The 24277-nt window shown below is 41.0% G+C and overlaps 1 protein-coding gene across 3 annotated transcripts in view; it reads right to left on the bottom strand.

Moving 5' to 3' along the window:
• LOC139153654 (protein kinase C and casein kinase substrate in neurons protein 3-like) overlaps positions 1-24277 on the bottom strand; it is a 105281-nt gene that overhangs the window by 66027 nt on the left and 14977 nt on the right. The window contains exon 1 of one of the 3 annotated variants that reach the window (XM_070727875.1): positions 23413-23459. The exons of the other annotated variants lie outside the window; for them this stretch is intronic. Coding sequence (XP_070583976.1) covers positions 23413-23431 — 19 coding nt within the window. The 5' untranslated portion in view covers positions 23432-23459. Of the gene's footprint in view, positions 1-23412; positions 23460-24277 lie in introns of those variants that run through there. 3 annotated transcript variants of the gene reach the window in all.

The following is a 24277-nucleotide window of genomic DNA, read 5'->3' as shown; positions in this document are numbered from 1 at the left end:
TACCTACAATACTTATTGTATTTTGTACCTATTCAATAGCTGTCGGAAACTACCAGAGACCTCAAAATTTCAAAAGGTAACTTGAAATCTTTTTCCTTAAGAAAGAAGATGATTCTCAGAACTGATGAAGCTTCTTGGATGAGAAGCAAAACATCTTCTTCCTTAAGGGAAAAAAAAGTCCAGTTGCCTTTTTGAAAAATCACTGAGGCAACTGTGACCTGGATGACTGAGGCTCTCCATAGATACCAGGGACACTAGACACCTGAAATTTTGCAGCTGTGATTACTAAAGCAGAAAAAAAAATCATAGGCTCTTTGAAGGTTTGTTCTAGGATAGTTTTACTCCATCCTGGTTTTCTGCAGATGTATTAGATTTACAGCAATCAGAACTCCAACCCAGCATTGCCAAATAAATTGTGTTCCATCCTGTCTGGCCTTGTAACTGGATCTTCATTTTTAGGATAATTTCTGAATTATCTGTGTATCTGGTAGCCTATCTACAGAAGAAATTCAGCTGCAAGGAGAACTGTGAGGAAGTAGATTAACACCAGTGTCAGAAATTAGTGGGGCTGTGTTTTCATTCTTTTTTTCTTCTGATGCCTAATATTTGCTTTAACGTTTACAATCTTTCCCAACCAGCAGAACTCAAAGAAGGGATAAATGTCTACTATTGGAAATTGGAATTAATCTCTTGCGTAGGGATTTTGAGTTTAGCTGGTAGACAGGCCACGTTGCCCACCCTTCATTTAAAATCCATCTAATTATTTCTGAATGACCAGAGGGGTTATGTTAGGGGCTTCCTAGCCATTAGCCCATTATCCCACATTCTTGTTATTTATCTTCTGCTATGCAGCTGTCAGCATGCCACCGACAAGTTTTCCACGCCCCACCCTGCTCCCACCCCATTCTTTCAATTTTAGGCTTAATTTAAGTAAGAGAAGTGTCAGAAACTGGTATTCATTCCCTTCACTTGGGAGACCTACAAATAGTAAATCTGCTATAACTGCTACAACGAGAAAACTATTTTGTCCTGTAAAAGGGTAGGTATCAATTAGATTAGACTATGCAACTAAATGGGACAAAACTGAAAACAAATATTGGCGAATTACTATTTTCCTGTGAAGGCAGAACCTTTGTTTTACATGAACTGTGGTTATTTCAGGATGCAACTTGTTCCATGCTTGGCACCTGACTTTTCTTAAATCCTGGGATTACATATGGACTGTGGTCTGGCCTGCAACCGCTACCTTGTCTATCACGATGACAACTCCCAAGATATGAATACTGCACAACAGGCCTGTGAACTCTCCTGAAGCTCATCCAGACAAGTGAGTGACATAAAACCATAAAATGATTGTCTCAATCTTGGTTTAGCAGCTTTCCTGATGGCCAATCATGATTTATACCCTAGTGTGCAGTGCAAACTGGGCCATTATAACTTATAATTAGAATAGAATAGAGTAGAGTAGAATGTTATTGGCCAAGTGTGATTGGACACACGAGGGATTTGTCTTTGGCGCATAAGCTCTTAGTGTACATAAAAGATAAGTTCATCAAAATCATAAGGTACAACACTTAATGATAGTCTGGGAACAAATAAGCAATCTTTGTAATAAGCAAAATATGCAGGCTCTGTTAAAAAGTGGTATTGTTAACATGTTGTAAGCCGCCATGAGTCTAAGGAGAGGGGCGGCATAAAAAAATTGAATGAATGAATGAATAAATAAGTAAATAATATATATGTGTGCGTGTGTGTGTGTGTGTGTGTGTGTTTTCGTAGATTTTCACAGGTACAGGTATGAAGGTCTTGGTATATTCGGGTTTCTTCCCGTGTAGGATTTGGAAATTTCTGGCGACGTTTCGACGAGGTCCCACTCGTCATCTTCAGGCTGGTGTTTCTGTCCTTGTTCTCAGGCGAACACTGGGAGACCTGAGCTGCCTTCCTTCTATAAATACTGGTGGCTGGGTGTGGTTTGATGGCTCAGCAATTGTCTGCTGTGTAGAAACTTCCTGGTGAGTCAGTGGGGTAACATCTGGGGTCATTGATGTAGCTGAGGTATGCTGATTAGTTAATGGTTGTAGATTAGGCGTGATATCCTGAGCAGTTGGAACTTGCAGGCTACTTGATTGTTTTGCAACTTGTGTTCTGAGTCTGGTTTCTATGGCTGGGATATGTTTGAGAGCTGGTTTCCAGATGATACCTCCCGCTTACCAGACATCTGGTAAATCTACGATAACATATATATATATCAAGAATAGTCCTAAAAATGCGAGTTCCAGGTATATGTGTGAATGATGAGGCAGCAGCCATCTCGATCACCGGAACATAAAAACTTTAATAAAACAACTTAGCTTTCGTTAGCGTGCTGCTAACTTCGTCCTATGGCATTTTAATACTCTGACGAAGTTAGCAGCACGCTAACGAAAGCTAAGTTGTTTTATTAAAGTTTTTATGTTCCGGTGATCGAGATGGCTGCTGCCTCATCATTCACATATATATATATATATATATGCATGCCACATGTTTTTTTGCTGAATTTGAAAATTAAGGGAGACTAGGATAGATCTATTTTGGCCTTATTTTGGCCACATCAGCTAGCCATACCCACTGGGACTTGAACCTGCAACCTTTGCCTTGTAAGGCAGAGAATTATCCTCTAGGCTACAGTATCCAATCCCTTCAGCTATAAGCAAACAGATATAAGCAAACAGATCATATTAGGAAAGAGTCAATATAAATAGTGAGGATACAGGCAACGAAGTTACAGTCGTACTGTCATTTTTGGGAGGAGATGGGTGTTGGCAACAATGAGATTAATAGCAGTGCAGACTTAGTAAATAGTTTGACAGTGTTAAGAGAATTATTTGTTTTTCTGAAGTCTGTATCGGTCTTGTTGGATTGCAGAACCGAACCAGACAGTTATAGAGATGCAGATGACAGTCTCAATAATTCCTCTGTAGAACTGTATCAGCAGCTCCTTGGGCAGTTTGAGCTTCCTGAGTTGACGCAGAAAGAACATTCTTTGTTGTGCGTCTTTGATGACGTTTTTGATGTTAGGTGACCGTTTTAGATCTTGTGATATGGTTGAACCTAGAAATGTGAAGGTCTCTACTATTGATACTGTGTTGTCTAATATTATAAGAGGTAGAAGTATGGGCAGATTCCTCCTAAAGTCTGCCCCGGTTTCTATGGTTTTGAGTGTATTCAGTTCCATATTGTTCTGGTTGCATCACAAGGTTAGTTGTTCAACCTCCCATCTGTATGCGGATTCATCATTGTCTTGAATGAGTCAATCACTGTTGTGTCATTTGCAAACTTCAGTAATTTAACAGATGGATTGTCAGAGGTGTAGTCATATGTCTAGGGAGAGAAGTGGAGAGAGCACAGTCTTGGGGGGCTCCTGTGCTAATTGTACAGGTATCTGATATGATTCTGTTTAGCTTCACCTGCTGTTTCCTGATTGTTACGAAGCTTAAAATCCATTTACAAGTGTATTCAGTACCGTTAGCTGGTTCAGCTTAGTTAGAAGAGTGTCTGGAATGATGGTGTTGAATGCTGAACTAAAGTCTGCAAAGAGGATTTTTGCATAGGTCTTTGGAGTCAAGATGTTGTAGGATGTAGTGCAGAAACATATTAACAGCATCATCTGCAAATTGATCCATTTGCTCGGTATCCAAATTGCAGGGATCTAACAGTGGATCCATGATGGTTTTCAAGTGGGACAGCACTACACTTGCAAAGGTTTTCATAATTACTGATGATAGAGAAATTGGTTTGTAGTTTTATTTATTTTATTTTATTTATTTATTTATTTAGTCCAATACATAATACACATTGAAGAGAATAAATATGTAGTAATATGACTAAAGAAAAGAATAGAAGAAAAGATATAAAAGTATAGGTGAACACATTTGAAAGGAAGAAAAGATAAACGAGATAAGGAGAGACAATTGGACAGGGGACGAAAGGCAGACGGGTGCACTTATGCACGCCCCTTACTGACCTCTAAGGAACCTGGAGAGGTCAATCGTGGATAGTCTAAGGGGAAAATGTTGGGGGTTAGGGGTTGACACTACTGAGTCAGGTAATGAGTTCCATGCTTCGACAACTCGGTTGCTGAAGTCATATTTTTTACAGTCAAATTTGGAGCGGTTAATATTAAGTTTGAATCTGTTGCGTGCTCTTGTATTGTTGCGATTGAACCTGAAGTAGTCATTGACAGGTAGAACGTTGCAGCATATGATCTTGTGGGCAATACTTAGATCGTGTTTCAGGCGTCGTAGTTCTAAGCTTTCAAGACCAAGGATTGAAAGTCTTAGTCTCGTAGGGTATTCTGTTTCGAGTGGAGGAGTGAAGGGCTCTTCTGGTGAAGTATCTTTGGACATTTTGAAGGGTGGTGATGTCCGAGATGTGGTATGGGCTCCAGACAGATGAACTGTACTCAAGGATGGGTCTGGCAAAAGATGTTCAGTTCCTTGATGGTGGGCTTCTTTGGCACTGGGATGATAAAGCATTTGAAGCAAGAAGGAACATAGCACATCTCTAGCAATTTATTGAAGATTCAGGTGAAGATGGGGGCTGATTGGTTATCTGGGCCTGGAGCTTTTCCTGGCTTTTGTCTGTGAAATACAGTAGGTCTTGCACTTCTTTTTATGTTATCGCTAGGGATTGTGAACCCAATGATAGGGGGTCAGTTGTAGTAGGGCTTGGTTATTGTTAGTGTGTCTGAGATAGGTGGCTGTAGTTTCCTTTCAAACCTGCAATAAAACATGTTCAGCTCATCTGATTTCCTTCAGCCTGGGAAGGTGGTTTGCCATAAGCAGACTGGAGGAAATCAGCAATTGGCAGATAATCTGAATGTGCTTTACTGCAGGTTTGAAAGGAAACTACAGTGATCCCTCGATTTTCGCGATCTCAATCTTCGCGAAACGCTATATCGCGATTTTTCCCACCCGATGACGTCACTCCCTTCCTTTCTCATCTTTCTTTCTCTCTCTCTCTCTCTATCTTGCTTCTTCCTCTCTCACACTCTCTTCCTCCCTCTCTCATCTCTTTCTTTCCTTCTCTCTCTTTCTCTATCTCTCCCCCTCTTGTTCTCGAGCGGCAAGCGAGCAGCCGGGCGGGCGGGTGAACGGGCAAGCGGCAAGTGGCAAGCGAGCAGCCGGGCGGGCGGGTGAACGGGCAAGCGGCAAGTGGCAAGCGAGCGGGGCGGGCGGGTGAACGGGCAAGCGGCAAGCGAGCGGCCGGGTGACGGGCAAGCGGCAAGCGATCTTGGGGTTTCCCCTTTGCCTGGGCGGCGGGAAGACCCAGGGAAGGTTCCTTCGGCCGCCCAGCAGCTGATCTGCTCCGCAGCGCGGCAGCAGCGAGGAGCCAAAGATGGGGTATCCCCTTTGCCTGGGCAATGGGGAAACCCCATCTTCGGCTCCTCGCTGCTGCCGCGCTGCGGAGCAGATCAGCTGCTGGGCGGCCGAAGGAACCTTCCCTGGGTGCCGCCCGCCGCCCACAACAAACTCCACCATCTGCGCATGTGCGGCCATGAAAAAAAGGGCGCGCATGCGCAGATGGTGTTTTTACTTCCGCAACCCTACATCGCGAAAAATCGATTATCGCGAGGGGTCTTGGAACGGAACCCTCGCGATACTCGAGGGATCGCTGTATTTTAAAGATTCATATTCAATGTATTTTTCCAGAAAGATGTACAGCTGAAGATAATATTTAAAGAAACCATAGTTAAAAAGCTAAAAAAATTGAAATAGTCTTTGGATAATTTTTTGCTGTTGTGATAATGGGAATAGTCAAGGGGAATAGCCATATTTTAAATACTACGATATTGAACTAAATAAGATGCACAATAACTTTCTAGTGATTTACAATAGCAAATCTGGCAATTTAAAAAAGGAATTGAATATTTTTAAATGTTGGATTGATGTTTCTTCCTTTTAAAAATGGACTAAAAACCAACAAATACAAGTCAGCATTATACAGAATTGAAGATGCTGGATTGGGGCAAAGGCTTATCCACTTACCTAACCACTCTCTCAACCCAACCCATCATACGGGATTGTATGTATTTATTTATTTATTCGATTTTTATGCCGCCCTTCTCCTTAGACTCAGGGCGGCTTACAGCATGTTAGCAATAGCACTTTTTTAACAGAGCTAGGCTATTGCCACCACAATCCGGGTCTTCATTTTACCCACCTCGGAAGGATGGAAGGCTGAGTCAACCTTGAACCGGTGATGAGATTTGAACCGCTGACCTACAGATCTATAGTCAGTTTCAGTGGCCTGCAGTACAGCACTCTACCTGCTGCGCCACCCCGGCTCATTATATTTGTAAGGGGAATTAGGAGAAGGGATCAATAGGATGCTCTTGAAATCCTAAATTAAAAATGGGATATGAATCTAATAAATTATCCAATATTGTTTTGTATCTTTTCTGATATCCTCAAATATTGTAATTAGCTACTTGCATCAAAGATAAAAAGATAATTAATTTGGTGTAGTGGTTAAGACAACAGACTAGAAACCAGGAGACTAACTTCCTGCCAAAGTCCTACTTTGGCAGGAAGTTAGTTTAGGCCTGTCACTCTCTTTCAGCCCTGGGAAGGAGGCAATGGTGCTTCTGAAAAAATCTTAAGAAAACTGCAGAGATTAATTCACCCAGTTGTCAGGTGTCAGAGGCACAAACAGACAAGCCTAGCAATTCGCTTACAATATCATCAAAACAGTCTAGAAAGGTACAATGTAGGTAATTGATTTTAGTACCCTATAGCAGTGATTTTCAACCTTTTTTGAGCTGCGGCACATTTTTTACATACAGTATATAAAATCATGGGGCATATTGAGAGGAGGGGAGTGGGGGGGGGAATGTTTGGACAAAAAAATTATCTCTCTCTCTCTCTTCCTCCATTTCACTCTATTTCTCTCCCTTCCTTCCTCTCTTTTTTGTTCTCTTTCTATCTCTTCCTCCTCCCCTGCCTCTCTTTCTCTTGCTTTCTTTCTCTCTCTTTCTCTTTCTCTCTTGCTTTCTTTCTTTCTCTCTCTCTCTTTCTCTTTCTCTCTTGCTTTCTCTCTCTTTCTCTTTCTCTCTTGCTTTCTTTCTCTCTTTCTCTCTCTCTCTGCTTTCTTTCTCTCTCTTTCTCTTTCTCTCTTCCTTCCTTTCTCTTTCTCTCTCTCTTGCTTTCTCTCTCTCTCTCTCTTTTTCTCTCTCTTGCTGAGCTTCGTGGCACACCTGACCATGTCTCGCGGCACACTAGTGTGCCATGGCACACTGGTTGAAAAACACTGCCCTATAGTGCTTTAGCACTATAGTTATGTGGATTATTTTCATAGTAGTTGCTAAAGGATACTGAAACTGATTCAAAACCAATTTATGGCACAAAGTTTTTATCACATTCAAACATCAAATCCCCTCTCCCCCCCCCCTGCCATTTTTGTAGCTCTCAAAAGAACCTGCTATGGTTAATATTTTAGTAATGTTTTGTTTAAAACATTAGTATGTGTGTAATTCTTCACACAAGTTATAATATTCTAGTAAATTTATGAAGATGTAACTGAATTTAACCAAACTTGTTGGAACTTGCTGTCATATGTTTGCAAAATATATTCAACATTATAATGGTCTCTAATCCTATAACAATTTGCATTCTTTAGCCTTGAATTGAATTAATGTATTTTTTACGCTTAAAAAGGTGGTGAACAAGAAAAGCTGGGAACCCAGATTTTACATAATGCATATTATGTAAACCCAACCAACTACTGTTTATTCAACTAACTATGGTGAAAGAAACCCCTAACATTCAACTAACAGGGTGCAAATCCAACCATTGTCCATGCACTGTGCGCCTAACACAAATTAGGTGGACATTCAATCTTCCTTGGATACTTTTTATTTTAGATCCCCCAAATAATAACAGAAATGCTACTCTACATTGATATGTTTGAAACCAGTCCTAAGAAATTACTTAGGAATGTTAAAAATATACCACTCAGATGTGAATTCTTCTCCCGTTAGCTCAATTTTGTAGCCTTCCCCTTAGCTAAAACCAAATCTGGTCATCAGCCGCATGCATCTTTCAAAATAAATAAATAAATATCTGTCAAATCATGCATGAAAAGTATTTGGGATTTTAAAAAGGCTCAAAGTGCCAAGACATCAGCCAGCTATGGAGTGATGGGTTTAAGCGTAAGTTCATGCTCAGCAGAATGAGAGAGATGTGCTGTCATTAGAGATGTCATATTTCCAAGTGGTTGGCAAGGCTAGACTAGCAGAATGATGGAGTAGGAACACATTTCAGCTACCTGCTATGCACTTCCAACTCATAGACACAACTATATTGAACTGTACAACTTTATTCCAGCTTCAATTCTAGTCGAAAATTTCTCTCTTTCTTTCATAGCTACGGGAAAAGAGAAGTACAGTGGTACCTCGACTTACGAACTGAATTCATTCTGTGACCAGGTTCTTAAGTAGAAAAGTTGGTAAGAAGAAGCAATTTTGCCCATAGGAATCAACGTAAAAGCAAATAATGCGTGCGATTGGGTAACCCACAGGGAGGGTGAAGGCCCTGTTTCCTCCCAGGGGATTCCTAGAGAGGCCCCACATAGGCTTCTCCCCGCCTTTTCCGGCCCTGTTTCCTACCAGGAGATTCCTAGAGAGGTCCCATGGAGGCTTCTCCCTGCCTTTTCCGGTTGCAGTGTCGGAGGCTCGGGTTTGTAAGTGGAAAATGGTTCTTGAGAAGAGGCAAAAAAAATCTTGAACATCCAGTTCTTATCTATAAAAGTTCATAAGTAGAGGCGTTCTTAGGTAAAGGTATAACTGTAGTCTCTTTACCAACAGTTGCCCCACCCATGTAACTTCCCCCCCCCCGTTACAGCAAATCCCATCAATTTAAAAACGTTAAAAGAGCAAGCACAAGATAATCGCTGACTTATGATCAATCACTTAGCAATTGTTGAAAGTTACAACAGATCCCATCCCAAAGGATCTGAGGTTCTGATCACTGGCGGCTCCTCATTAATGGTCATGTGACTGCATTTTGGGCAACCAACCCTCATTTACAGCTGTTGCACGTGACTGCAATTTTTGACAATTTATGCTGAAAACCAGTCTCTGGCAAAATTCATACTGAACAGTGATTTTGCTTAATGAATGCAGCACTCACTTAAAAATTGTGCTGTTTGCCTTATGACAGCCTCAAAAAGAGAGTTGTGAAATGGGTTGGTCGCATGACCTATTTTACAATTGTCACAATTTATGACCACTGTTGTAATCATAGGTTTTTAGGCACTGAACTTTAGGAATGGAATATTACTGGAGGGTGATGTTTTAGCCTAAAGGGTGCTGTATAAACCTTATTTCTTCCTCTATTGAAAGGAAGCAAAGTCCAGGATGAGTAAGCAAGCTGCAGAATCCATGACCATGTGGAAAATAATTAACTTGATATACAACATGAAGAAAACCTATAGCTAACTTCCATATAAGGAAATATATGCCTTACTCTCATTCCTTTGCTAATCACCAGTAAACACACAATCCAGGAAAAGGCAAAGAATGGAGCTTCCGTTAATTATCTATAGGGAAGTCACGAGCAGGTTGCCTTATACAGTGCATGAGTTAATGGTAGTTGGAGGATGGCTTAATGTATGTGGCCACATGTCAGGAAAAGTAAAATACAATAAAAGGAGAGATCTTGATTCAATCGAGGTCGTCTCATTGAGAAAATTCTCTTTGTTGCTTAATTCTGATGTGGCAATCATGGCATTCTGTGCCTCCCTAGAGGTCGGCCCACTGGGGGAGGGCTGTTTGCCTTCAGACCACAATTGGCAAGCTTTATTATACAGTAATAAGTTGAGGGTTACCCATAATGTGTAGGGGCTCTGGCACAATTTCTCTGTACTGGTATACGTAGATTACAGAAATGGTAAGGGATTCTGATGAAAAGAAGCAGGGAATGGACCTCTGGCACAACACCAGCTTATTGCAACATTAAATTTCCTTCAAGCACACGAAAACAGAAGCACATTGTTCATTCTGACTTTACTTATAGAGAAGAGGCTACGGATCCAATAAACTGCCCCACACCATTAGCAAGTATGCAAAGAGGAGAACCAGACTTCAAAATATAACCCACTATATGCACCTCCTTTCTTTCTCCACCCCTCCTTCTACCAAATTTAATAAAATCAAACATACAGAATCTAGATAAAGGACTCCTGGGGGGGGGGATGATGGTGGCATTGCTATTTCATTTCTTTCTTAACTGAAGTTTTTCCTTCTAAGGAACAAAGAAGCAGTGTTAGGAAAACTAAGAATAATTACAATGGGAGCTCAAATATCATTTGAGGCTCCTTGAAATGCTATGAATAAAGTGGTGGGGTGCCAGGGAGGCATTTGCATGGGAGTCCCGGCTGATAACTTCTGTGCTGTGAAAGTCTATCCTTTTGCCACAATGTCCTCTGTTGGCCAAAGATGCAGGCGCATTTTTGTCTTTCAAGATCACTGCCTGGTGCACGTAGAGGAACTTTTTCTCTGTTCATACTGGAGGTCCACCGCAAACCCTGAGAAGGAAGGTACATGGATGTGGCATTCCCTTTGCTGTAACCACTCATATGATGAAGTTTATCTATCTATCTATCAATCTATCTATCTATCTATCTATCTATCTATCTATCTATCTATCTATCTATCTAGTTAGTTAGTTAGTTAGTTAGTTAGTTAGTTAGTTAGTTAGTTAGTTAGTTAGTTAGTTAGTCCAATACACAATGAGGGTTTTAGTGGGTATATATCTATATACACATAGTAAAATACATGATGAAGGTTATAGAGGAGATACTCATAGCAAAATATATCTAAGAAATAATAGAAAAGAAGATATAGGAATAGAACATATCAATGAAAGAATAGAAGAGATATAGGAATAGAAGTAAGGTATAGGAGATATAGGAGAGCAATAGGACAGGGGACGGAAGGCACTCTAGTGCACTTGTACTCGCCCCTTACTGACCTCTTAGGAATCTGGATAGGTCAACCATAGATAATCTAAGGGTAAAGTGTTGGGGGTTTGGGGATGACACTATGGAGTCCGGTAATGAGTTCCACGCATCGATAACTCGGTTACTGAAGTCATATTTTTTACAGTCATGTTTGGAGCGGTTAATATTAAGTTTAAATCTGTTGTGTGCTCTTGTGTTGTGGTGGTTGAAGCTGAAGTAGTCGCCGACAGGCAGGACATTGCAGCATATGATCTTGTGGGCAATACTTAGATCTTGTTTAAGGCATCTTAGTTCTAGGCTTTCTAGGCCCAGGATTGAAAGTCTAGTCTCATAGGGTATTCTATTTCAACTGGAGGAGTGAAGGGCTCTTCTGGTGAAGTATCTTTGGACATTTTCAAGGGTGTTAATGTCTGAGATGCGATATGGGTTCCAAACAGATGAGCTGTATTCGAGGATGGGTCTGGCAAAAGTTTTGTAAGCTCTGGTAAGTAGTGTGAGATTGCCAGAGCAGAAGCTACGTAGGATTATGTTTACAACTCTTGAAGCCTTCTTGGCTATATTGTTGCAGTGGGCTTTGGCACTTAAATCTTTTGTTATTAGTATACTTAGTATATTATTAGTATATTATTAGTATTAACCGAGTGGGGATTATCTGTGATAATTTGATAATTCAGTTAGTATTTGGAGTTCAGATTCTTCTTCCCAATGTGTAGGACAGAGCATTTGCTAGTTGAGATTTGGAGTTGCCATGTGTTAGACCACTCAGAAACAGCGTCAAGGTCTTTTTGGAGAGTAGTTGTGTTATCGGTGGTGTTGAAGAGTTTTACATCGTCGGCGAAGAGGACACAGTTGCTTGTGATGCTTGAGGTGTGAATCCGATTTTGCATTCAGACAGATCCCTTACTTCTTCTCTCTTCTGCCCACGTATTTATGGAGCATTCATGTTTGAGATTGAAGGCTATATTTTAATTACAGTTGCAAGAAAACCAGAAATAAGGTAATTAGTCTCAAAAGTGAGCAGAGCAAATCAACTGTGATTTGTTTTCTCTTCTTTTTTTAGCAGCTCTTGTCTTTGTAATCTGGTAGACTTTTTTAAAAATGGAGCTCAACAATGTAGCAGGAAGAAGACATACTACAGAGATACTAAGCAAGTACTGTATCTCTAAGTCATTGCATAGAAGCAGAGATTCATTCAGTAAGCCTACAAAAATGATGGTTTTAACTGCTTTCCTGCTCAGTTGGGTTACTGGTTTTAAAGAAACATTTGCAGCCATTTGGTGGTCATCCTGCATTTACAGCTCAGATCTGGTAACTTAATATTGAATCAAAACCCATCAAGTTATATAGTTTATCAAAATGCCTAATATGTATAGTCTAGTTACAGTCCAGATATTTCTCCCCTAATTCTCCACAGGCTACTTTATCTAAGATCTATTCCAGACAGACAGACAGACAGACAGACAGACAGACAGAAAGAAAGAAAGAAAGAAAGAAAGAAAGAAAGAAAGAAAGAAAGAAAGAAAGAGTTGGTAGGTAGGAAGGAAGGCAGGCAGACAGACAGAAAGGAAAAGAAAAATGGTAGGAAGGAAGATAGATAGAAAGAAAGAAAAAGAAAGAATGGAGAAGAGAGAAGAAAGAAAGAAGGAAAGAAAGAAAGAAAGAAAGAAAGAAAGAAGACGTATGACCACAATTGAGCCTAACATTTTGGTTGCTAAGCAAGAATGTTGTTAAGTAGGTTTCACAACATTTTACAAGTTGGCCACACCCAGGTAGTCACCAGACCATCAAGCCACGCCCACTGGAAAGGGGTGGGGGTGGTGAGGATGAGTTTGTAGCACCAAAGGGGAGATGGAATGAAAGTTTGGTAACCAATCAATTAACCCATTTTCAGGCTTTAAACAAATCCTATAAAAAGCTGGCTGGCTGGCTGGCTGGCTGGCTGGCTGGCTGGCTGGCTGGCTGGCTGGCTGGCTGGCTGGCTGGCTGGCTGGACGGACGGACGGATATTGGATTTATATGCTGCCCCCCTCCATTTTCTTAAGTAAAAAAAGTCCAAGCATTGTAACATTTTCTCCAAGAACAATTAATGTTGCTTCTTCTTCCAACAGTGCTTCTTTCTAGTTCATGATAATATGTTTAAATTATAATCCAAAGTGCTTTGGAAACTGCAGCCTTTCAGATGCCCTGAATTCTCCCAAAGCCTCCAATCAATATGGTTAATGATGCTGGCCACTAAAATGAGAGATACCAGGTGAGAAATAGATTTTCTAATGCAATTCAGCAGCCTTGTTTAAAATGGCAACCGTGAGTTGGAATCCCATATCTGCAAAATGCCACATTGGAAAGTGGGAGGCACATAACATTCCAATGGTGGGAATTTAGTAAACCCATCTGAATCCCAAAGTATATCTCAGAATAACAGATATTCCACAGAAACTGATTACAATATTTTGGGATATAAGGTGCATCGGTGTATAAGACACACCAAGATTTCAAAGAAGTAAGTAAGAAAAAAAAGGTCTTATCCTCTCCAACCCCCAGGAGCACTCTGCAAGCCTCTCAAAACCTCTATGTGTTCTGGGTTTTTTTGCAAAAATAGGCCTGTTTTTTTTTGTTGCAAAAATGGGGTCTGTTTTGCCTTCCCCCAATCCCCAGGAACACTTTGCAGGCCTCCCAAACCCTCTGTGCACCCCGTTTTTTCACAAAAATGAACTGTGCCGAGGCTCTGAAAGATCTGTAGAGTGTTCCTGGGAGAAGGCAAAAGTGTTCCCGTTTTTGCAAAAAATGGCCTGTTTTTCACCCATTTTTTGAAAAGATGGGGTGCGCAGAGGGTTCGAGAAGCCTGGAGAGTACTCCTGGGGCCTGGGGGCAAAGCAAAAATGCCTCTGGTTTTGCAAAAAAAATGACCTGTTTTTTTGCAAAAACGGCAGGGATGAGCAGCAGGCAGGACAGGATGGAACGCAGTTCCACTAGCAAAAATGAAGATACGTGCACAGCTCCAGCTGATCGGTGTCTGTCACTTCCTGGATTACTGGTCTCTGTTCGACTCTCCTTTTTTCCCCTGCTGCTTCTGCTGTGTCTGCGCTACTTGCTTTTTTCCTCTTTCCTCCTTCCTGGCCTCACACAAGCTTCCCTCTCTGCTGCCCAGCTCCCCTCCAGCCTCACGTGGCCACCTCCCGCCTGAGGTGCAAGCAGAAGGCGTGGGTGGAAGCGGCGCTGGCGGTATTGATGCTTCTGGAAGCACCCGTTCGCCTAGCTATCCAGCCTGAGGTGGAGGAGCGACACAGGAAGGAGAGCGTGGGAAACATGAAGCAAATTGTCACCTCAGCGAGCGACACTGGTAAGGTTGTAAGTCAAGGACTTAACAGTTCACTTGGATGATGATAATCATTCAAGCCACTCCCACCTGGTCACATGGCCGGCAAGCCACTCCTACCCAGTCACATAACCATTAAGCCATGCCCACAAAATAAGTCACACCCACAGTGTGGCAGTAAAAATTTTGGCTGCCCATTACTGAAAAATGGGGTTGTTTCTGCCTTCCTCCAGCCCCTAGGAGTACTTTGCAAGCCTCCCAAACCCTCTGCGGAGTCCATTTTTGTGAAAAATGGAACTGTTTTTTGCAAAAATGGGGCACGGCTCCAGAGGGCCAAAAATGGCTTTATTTGGTGTATTAGATGCTTAGACTCTGAAAAATATGGTATGCGTTTGTTAAGATTGTTAAGCTTTTTCATTTTTATAAATAACTCAAGGCATAGAAAACATAATTGTTATGTTTGTCCTTTAAAATGGTGTTATGTTTGCAAGCTGTATAATAAAGGTGAGAGCTGATTGGAGCAGGGCGCCCAATAAGCAGCCTGCTAGCACAACCAATGGGAAGCCTGGGCGCGACCAATGAGAACATTGTCACCAATCCCTGCGCTAGTAACAATGTATATAAGGTGCGGGTTTTGCCACTTGTTTCTCAAGTCACTTTCTACCAGCGAGCTAGTCACTTCAACTGTTCCTGAATGCAAATAAAGAGCTGTTAACCTTCCCGAGCCTCCAGCCTCTGATTTAACAATAATAGTAGTCTTTCTTCCTCCCTTTTCCCGCACAACAACAACCTTGAGAGGTGGGTTGGGCTGAGAGAGAGTGACTAACAACTCAAAGTCACCCCGCTGGCTTTCATACCTCCAGCAGATCCTGAATTTACAATCTCCTAGTTTTTAGGCCAGTACTTTAACTGCTAGATCAAATTGACTTTATATTTTTTATATTTTATATTTGATGGTCCAACTAAGCCCCCCCCCTATTTTTTTTTTGCACCTTAGCATTTTACATTTAGTTACACCGTTACACTACATTGCATTTGCTATATTCTTCTCATTCCTGCATTTTGGAGTTGTTCGTTTTAAACTCTGTCCAGCTCCCATGTTGTTTTTAACTTCTCTAAATAATGTGATATCATCAGCAGATACGTTCTTCCCCGCCAGCGCGTCCAAAATCTACATCTGTTGAACAGTTGTGTGCCAGAAGTTGTTAAAGATTTAGCAGTCCTGCCACGAAGTGTATATTTGCCTTTCTAAACTATGTATTTCTCAGTTTAAAAGGCTCTGAACAACTCACATATTATTCAGAGATTTTATACCAGCAAAGTTATTCCTTATCCAGGCTCCATTACTGGGGTAGATGGAATGGCCCTTTCTTCCATTTTCTATTCCTTGTAGCCTCTAGGACTACATTAAACTCCCCTCCTACCACTGAGATCCAGCACTGCGATTTAATTTTATTCTGGCTCCAATGGCTTTTTCCACAAGCCAAAAAAGAAAGAAAAAAGGACCTGGAAATTAAGAAGAGGGGAGAGAAGGCAGCTCCCAGCTGGAGTTGGCAAAGGCTGGGATTTGTTTTAGGGGAAATGGCTCCTCTCTGCCTCCCAAATTTGGCTGCGTTGCGTGCAGTTTTCCTTCCAACTAAGAAAAAATAGGGGGGAAAGTTTTGAAAAAAACCCAAAACTGGTGAAAATTGCCAGATGGAGGCTGTTTCTTTATTTCCCACAGCAGGGTGGAGGCAAAGCAAATTCTAGGAACTGACTTGCCAGCTTTCCAAGATCTACCCAAATTTTCTTCGATGGTCAAAATGAAAGCACTTGGCACTCCTTGACTGTCCACGACGCTTAGAATCTCAGTTCCAAGTCAGTCAAAGATGGTTAAAGTTTACGACTTCAGTTTTTCCTTTGGTTTCAGATCGCCTGAATCATGACTAATTTCTCCCCTGTTCATTAGGGAGGGGGAATAAAGGCTCCCAAATTGGCTTACGAATAGGGATTGTGGGATATTCCCTGTTTTTTGATGCATAACCAAGACGATATATATTTTACAAAGCAGAGGAATGGGGGATATATTATACAAAGAGAGAAGGAGAGGAGGGAAAGCAAATTCAGGCAATGTTTCTTTAGTAAGTGTTAGAAAATGAACTCAATCTGTATAGTCTGGAGGACAGAAGGAAAAGGGGGGACATGATCGAAACATTTAAATATGTCAAAGGGTTAAATAAGGTCCAGGAGGGAAGTGTTTTTAATAGGAAAGTGAACACAAGAACAAGGGGACACAATCTGAAGTTAGTTGGGGGAAAAGATCAAAAGCAACGTGAGAAAATATTATTTTACTGAAAGAGTAGTAGATGCTTGGAACAAACTTCCAGCAGATGTGGTTGGTAAATCCACAGTAACTGAATTTAAACATGCCTGGGATAAACATATATCCATTGTAAGATAAAATACAGGAAATAGTATAAGGGCAGACTAGATGGACCATGAGGTCTTTTTCTGCCGTCAGTCTTCTATGTTTCTATGTTACCAAAAATTGCCCATCTGGGTTCAGTTCCAAATGGGGGGGGGGAAACCACTGGAAACATGGTGACTACTTGGAAAGATGGTTTAATGGTGGCTTGAGTTCCTGAACCAGAAAAGGCAATCACATGCTTCAAGATGTTGGGTGAAAAGAAATAAAAGTCTGTGATGTTAAGAGTGCCTGAGTTTTATACCTTCTGTTGGGGGCCCCACCTTAAGAGTTCCTCTTCCTGCACAGGAAATGTATCCCATTGGCTGTCAAGACTCTGGGAGGGGGGGGCGGCAGGGGTCTTGGCTAACTTTGTAGGCTTTTGTCTGCTTCCACCGGGCTTGTTTGAGTGCTGGCTGATGCGATCTTCCCAGATGGCATATACAGTAGTCCCTCGCTATATCGCGCTTCACCTACTGTGGCTTCACTTCATCGCGGGTTTCTGACGAAGTCGATCGGCAGATTTAAACAGCCCGCCGAACTCGATTGGCAGGGTTTTTTTAAAAAAAAAATATCTAAAATTGTAAATACTGTATTTAAATACTGTATCTAAAATAAATACTGTGTGGGAAGGGTTTATAAACACTTAAAACAATGAAAACTTACCAAACAATTACAATACAAATACTTAAATAAGTACTATCAGTCGATAAATTCCCCATCGCGGATTTCACCTATCGCGGCCAGGTCTGGAACGTAACACCAGCGATAGGTGAGGGACTACTGTAGTGAGATGGGAAGAGGCTAATCCTATCTTTGTTATGTCGAATAGACTGGCTCAGTCCTTAATTGACAACAGTTGGGGGCTGAGTTCTGGTATTTATTTTATTTTATTTTATTTATAATTTAATTTAATTTAATTTAATTTAATTTAATTTAATTTAATTTAATTTAATTTAATTTAATTTAATTTAATTTAATTTAATTTAATTTAATTTAATTTAATTTAATTTAATTTAATTTAATTTAATTTAATTTAATTTAATTTAATTTAATTTAATTTAATTTAATTTAATTTAATTTAATTTAATTTAATTTAATTTAATTTAATTTAATTTAATTTAATTTAATGTATATTTTAGTTAATTTTAGTTAATTTTATTGTTAGTTAGTTAGTTAGTTAGTTAGTTAGTCAGTCAGTCAGTCCAAAACACAATAATACACAATGAAGGTAATAGAGGACACCTTCGAGGAAAGAGAATTAGAGAAAGAATAGAAGAGAGAATATAGGATAAAATAAATTGATGAGAGAATAGAAGAAAGATATAGAGATAGAAGAGAAGATATATGGGATATAGGAGAGACTATAGGACAGGGGACGGAAGGCACTCTAGTGCACTTATGCACGCCCCTTACTGACCTCTTAGGAATCTGGAGAGGTCAACCGTGGACAGTCTAAGGGTAAAATGTTGGGGGTTAGGGGATGATACTACAGAGTCCAGTAATGAGTTCTACGCTTCAGCAACTCTATTACTAAAGTTGTATTTTTTACAGTCAAGTTTGGAGCGGTTAATATTGCGCTTGAATCTGTTATGTGCTCTTATATTGTTGTGGTTGAAGCTGAAGTAGTCGTTAACAGGCAGGATGTTGCAGCATATGATCTTGTAGGCAATACTTAGATCATGTTTAAGGCATCTTAGTTCTAAGCTTTCTAGGCCCAGGATTGTAAGTCTAGTTTCGTACGGTATTCTGTTACGAGAGGAGGAATGCAGGGCTCTTCTGGTAAAATATCTCTGGACATTTTCGAGGGCGTTAATGTCTGAGATGCGGTATGGGTTCCAAACAGATGAGCTGTATTCTAGGTTGGGTCTGGCAAAAGTTTTGTATGCTCTGGTAAATAGTGTGAGATTTCCAGAGCAGAAGCTACATAGGATTAGGTTAACAACTCTTGAAGCCTTCTTGGCGATGTTGTTGCAGTGGGCTTTGGCACTTAGTCTTTTGTAATTAGTACTCGGAGGTCCTTAACCGAATGGGGGTTATCTGTGATAATTTGATTATTCAGTTCATATTTAGAGCTCTGATTCTTTTTGCCGATGTGTATGATCTTCTCCTTTTGGGGAAATATTCTGCCTTTCTAGCAGTGGTGGGCTCCTACCAGAATGGCTAATTGCGCACGGCTCTGCGGCTATGGCATGCGGCTCGCGGATCGAGCGCATTTTGCTTCAGGCACCTGTGCAGGTAGTGAACTCTTGCATAGGGACACACATGCGCACACATTTCTGCAAGATCCGGGAAAGCAAAATTGAACTCCATCCCACACTCACGCGCCAGAGCCGCAGAGCTGCGCACAATTAGCCATACCAGTAGGAGCTCACCACAGCTTTCTAGTATATCCTAAAATATTTCATTTTTCTAGGAGGGGCGGGTTTTAACTCAGTAGAAAAATTAATTTTGGCAGCTTTCCCCATCAATGTATGATCAGCACTTAGTTAACTTTATCCAAATCGAACTGAAATAATTTACACAATCAGATCCCGCTTAAACAAATGCAACAAATCGCTACAAATGGTCAGCAAACCAGTAGCGGGTTGCTATCGGTATGGTAAAGAATGCCACACCGGTAGTGATCGCTTCACTGCACACGCAGCTTCGGTTATCTTGCATGCACTCGTGCATGCGTCCCACCATGTTTTTGCTTCTGCGCATGAGCAGGAAGCAAAATCTTGCGAGCGGACAAATGTGTGAGAGAGATTTGGGTGACTTTTTGCTTCTGCGCATGCGCAGAAACAAAAAAAATTGCCAAAAGCTCACAGACATGCTGGGACGCGCACCCACACAAGTTAACTGAAGCTGTATGCGTAGTGCACCAGTAGTGGCGGTAACAGGAATCCGCCCCTGTCTTGAATATACTGCTTTGTTTTAGAAGGGGACTTTCTTATTCAATCAACCTGTTGGAATTGTTGAAAAGCACTTCCAAGTTTCCAAATAAGTATGGATGCCGGAGGAAGTCAAAAAAGTCAAGATGGCAGCTACCACCATATCATCAAAATCCCACTTTTTTTCCCATGCAGAAACCTCTGCGTATATTCCTGTCAATTGTTTTGTCCTGGCTCTTTCATCTTTTAAAAAACCCATTCATTTGTTTACATTTTTTTCCCTAACAATAGCGCTAAGAATTGTCCACTGGGAAGCATCCGAAATCACCCCCAAATCCAAACCACGTGGACTTATCCAAGGATTAGTTTCAACCAACACCACAAATTTAATGATCCTTTTGCTAACAGCAGAGGCCTTGGCCAACTTTAATTGGAGCATTGCTTTACTCCAGTGTAGTGTTTCTCAACCTTGGCTGCTTGAAGCTGTGTAGACTTCAATTCCCAGAATTCCCCAGTCAGCTTGTTGGCTAAGGAATTGTGGGATTGAAGTCCACATATCTTCAAGCTGCTAAGGTTGATAAATACTCCCCGACTGCCATCTACGGTCCAGAAAGTCCCAAGCATTATAGCTACCACACACAGCCAATTTTCTCTCTCCCCCCCACCCCCAAATATCAGCCCCACAAATTATAGTCTTGCTTTCTAACTCTTCATGCTGCATTCTCTCTTAGTTTTTCCTTCCTGTCATTGGGCTGTGGTCAGAATAAAATGGGGAGGAAAGAGAACCACAGAAGCCACCCAGAATTCGGAGGGAAGGCAATAAAAATTTGATAGAAACATAGAAACATAGAAGACTGACGGCAGAAAAAGACCCCATGGTCCATCTAGTCTGCCCTTTTACTATTTCCTGTATTTTATCTTACAATGGATATATGTTTATCCCAGGCATGTTTAAATTCGGTTACTGTGGATTTACCAACCACGTCTGCTGGAAGTTTGTTCCAAGGATCTACTACTCTTTCAGTAAAATAATACTTTCTCATGTTGCCTTTGATCTTTCCCCCAACTAACTTCAGCTTGTGTCCCTTTGTTCTTGTGTTCACTTTCCTGTTAAAAACACTTCCCTCCTGAACCCTATTTAACCCTTTAACATATTTAAATGTTTCGATCATGTCCCCCCTTTTCCTTCTGTCTTCCAGACTATACAGATTGAGTTCATTAAGTCTTTCCTGATACGTTTTATACTTCAGACCTTCCACCATTCTTGTAGCCCGTCTTTGGACCCGTTCAATTTTGTCAATATCTTTTTGTAGGTGAGGTCTCCAGAACTGAACACAGTACTCCAAATGTGGTCTCACCAGCGCTCTATATAAGGGGATCACAATCTCCCTCTTCCTGCTTGTTATACCTCTAGCTATGCAGCCAAGCATCCTACTTGCCTTTCCTACCGCCCGACCACACTGCTCACCCATTTTGAGACTGTCAGAAATCACTACCCCTAAATCCTTCTCTTCTGAAGTTTTTGCTAACACAGAACTGCCAATGCAATACTCAGATTTAGGATTCCTTTTCCCCAAGTGCATTATTTTACATTTGGAAACATTAAACTGCAGTTTCCATTGCTTTGACCATTTATCTAGTAACGCTAAATCATTTACCATATTACAGACCCCTCCAGGAATATCAACCCTATTGCACACTTTAGAGTCATCGGCAAATAGGCAAACCTTCCCTACCAAACCTTCCCCTATGTCACTCACAAACATATTAAAAAGAATAGGACCCAGAACAGACCCTTGTGGCACACCGCTTGTAACCTGTCTTTGCTCAGAATACTCGCCATTAACAATAACTCTCTGATGTCTATGCTTCAGCCAGCTTGAAATCCACTGAACTATCCAGGGATTAAGTCCAATCTTCACTAATTTATCTATCAGCTCTTTATGTGGAACCGTATCAAAGGCTTTGCTGAAGTCCAGATAGGCAATATCCACGGCACCACCTTGATCCAACACCTTTGTGACATAGTCAAAGAACTCAATGAGATTAGTCTGACACGATTTGCCTTCAGTAAAGCCATGCTGATTTGGGTCCAATAAGTTATTGTTTTTTAGATGCTGATTTATCCTCTTTTTGAGTAGAGTCTCCATCATTTTAACTACAACTGATGTCAAGCTAAATGGCCTGTAGTTTCCAGCTTCTTCTCTACTGCCCTTCTTGTGGATAGGCACAACACTGGCCATTCTCCAATCCTCAGGAACATCTCCTGTTAACAGGGATTGGTTAAACAAATCAGTCAGGGGGGTAGCAATGACAGATCTGAGTTCTTTAAGAACTCTGGGATGGATGCCATCTGGACCCATTGCCTTATTTATCTTTAATCTTTCAAGTTCTTCTAAGACATCGGCTTCTAAGATCACTGGAGCTGAATCCGTACAGCTGGAAGCAATGCTATATCCCTCTATAGTATTATTTTGTAAGGTGTCCTTTGAGAAAACTGAACAGAAGTAGCTATTGAAATGGTCAGCGATCTCCTTATTCCCATTAATGCATGTATTATTCCCGGTACTAAGCTTTGTGATGCTGCAGTTTTTCTTCTTCCTATCACTAATATATCTGAAGAAGGTTTTATCCCCCTTCTTTACAGATTTTGCTATTTCTTCCTCTTTTGAGGCTTTAGCAGCATATATTATCTGTTTCGCCTCCTTCTGTCTCATTTTATACACCTCTCTATCAGCTATACTTCCAGATTCTTTATACCTCCTATAGGCAGCCTTTTTTTCATTGACTATAGCCCTTACATCATTTCTAAACCATAGCGGTTTCTTCTTCCTTTTACCTTTAGTTACTTGCTTTACATAAAGTCTTGTGGCTTTTAAGATGGCCTTTTTTAATACAGTCCACTGGGTGCTCGCTCCTGCCATTTTATCCCTCCCCTTTAATTCATTATTTAAATATTCCCCCATTGCATTAAAATTTGTTTTTCTGAAATCCAATACTTTGGTTGCAGTATAGGATTGCTCACAATCAGATAAGAGGAAATAAAGCAAAAACAATGTAAGAATAATTTAAGCTGAATTTTGGGATTCTACCCAGCATCAAATTTATAGGTACAGATATCCTCTTTTTTTTCCTTTCTCAAAAAATGTTCATCCATCCCCCCCAAAAGCTCTTTTTTCCTGGATTTGCCAATAGGACAGTTGACACTGTGTTTTATTCTACAGGATTGGGGACAATATTGGAAAAACCAGGATAAATAATACCTCTTCCTTGACTTAAAGCAATTAACCATCCCTGTTTGCACCCCATTGTATAGTAAAATCTATAAACTTTTCCTCCATTTATTTTGCATAACAATCGCAGGCAGGAAAGTGGACTCTCCCAAGCCTGGAAAAATCCTTCAGATGTGTTGGATTACAATTCCCATCATCCCTTGCCGGCTGGATACCATAGGACAGAGGTCTCCAAACTTGGCAACTTTCAGTCTTGTGGCTGGAGAATTCTGGGAGTTGAAGTCCACAAGTCTGAAAGTTGCCAAGTTTGAGGACCCCTGCCATAGGAGCTAGAATCCAATCTATGTGGCAAATAGTAGTTTGAACAAGATTGAACACACACACACATGCACACAACACCACACACACACACACACACACGGCCACTCTCCGAGTGTATCCCAAACTTTCATTTTCTGGGCCCACCCCTTTCCTCTGCCCCCCTCCACCCCCACCCACTTCTTCAAATGCCCATTGAGCAATTTTAATTCTGGCTGGAAAACCTACCTTCTGGTGGAGCCCCCATCCTGCCCGTCCCCGTGCTCCGCTCGCTCAGTTCCAGAGCATGTGGAACGCTGGTTGGTGGCTCAGCACCAGTGGGGATGGTGGAGGGGAGAGAGAGAGAGAGCTGGGGCAGGTGCCAGGGAGGACTTAGCTGTGCCGCTCTTCCTCCCAGCCACCCTTACCCCAACTCCCTTCCCACCTTCCTCTCTCTCTCTCTCTCTCTTGCCTTTCCTTGCCTCCCAATTCTCCATCCGTGCCTGCCACCCTCACTAACTCATAGCACCTCCTTCTAGTTCAGTATCATCCTCCCCCTTTATCTCTTCCCCTTCCTCACTTATCCCTGATAGCTTTTTACTATTTGTCCTCCTCTTTTAATATTTAAGATTAAATGTTTAAAAGTAATCAGTCTTCTACATCGGGTGGGTCTCCAAATTCTCCTTTTTTCTCTACACAAGTTTTGTGATGAAAACACCTTCTGTACTTTCAAACAATTAAATATATCTTCCTACCTAATCCTATTTTACCCTGATTCTTTTCAGTCAATCATTCGATGGGAGTTACCAAAGAGCTAAACATTTCCATTTAAAGGTCTTTTAAAAACCCTAAGAGCAGGGAATAATGCAATGTTTTGAAAGTAGCAAAACAATAAAAATTATGGCAATAAAAACTGTGATAAAATACGACTTGGAGTAAAGATAATCTCAGAAATACATTTCATTAGAAATAATCACCACTTAGTCAAGGACATGTACTTGTCAAAAATAATGATTTTTAAACATTCTAGTATGTTAACAATTGGTGGATCTTTTGCATCTCAGATCTATTGATTATCTATCTAATCAGTCAATCATCTACTTATCATTAAAAT

The sequence above is a fragment of the Erythrolamprus reginae genome, chromosome Z (genome assembly GCF_031021105.1).
Source record: "Erythrolamprus reginae isolate rEryReg1 chromosome Z, rEryReg1.hap1, whole genome shotgun sequence".
Taxonomy (NCBI): domain Eukaryota; kingdom Metazoa; phylum Chordata; class Lepidosauria; order Squamata; family Dipsadidae; genus Erythrolamprus; species Erythrolamprus reginae.
The sequence above is the reverse complement of the archived record's forward strand: the minus strand, read 5'-3'. Positions and strand labels throughout refer to the sequence as shown.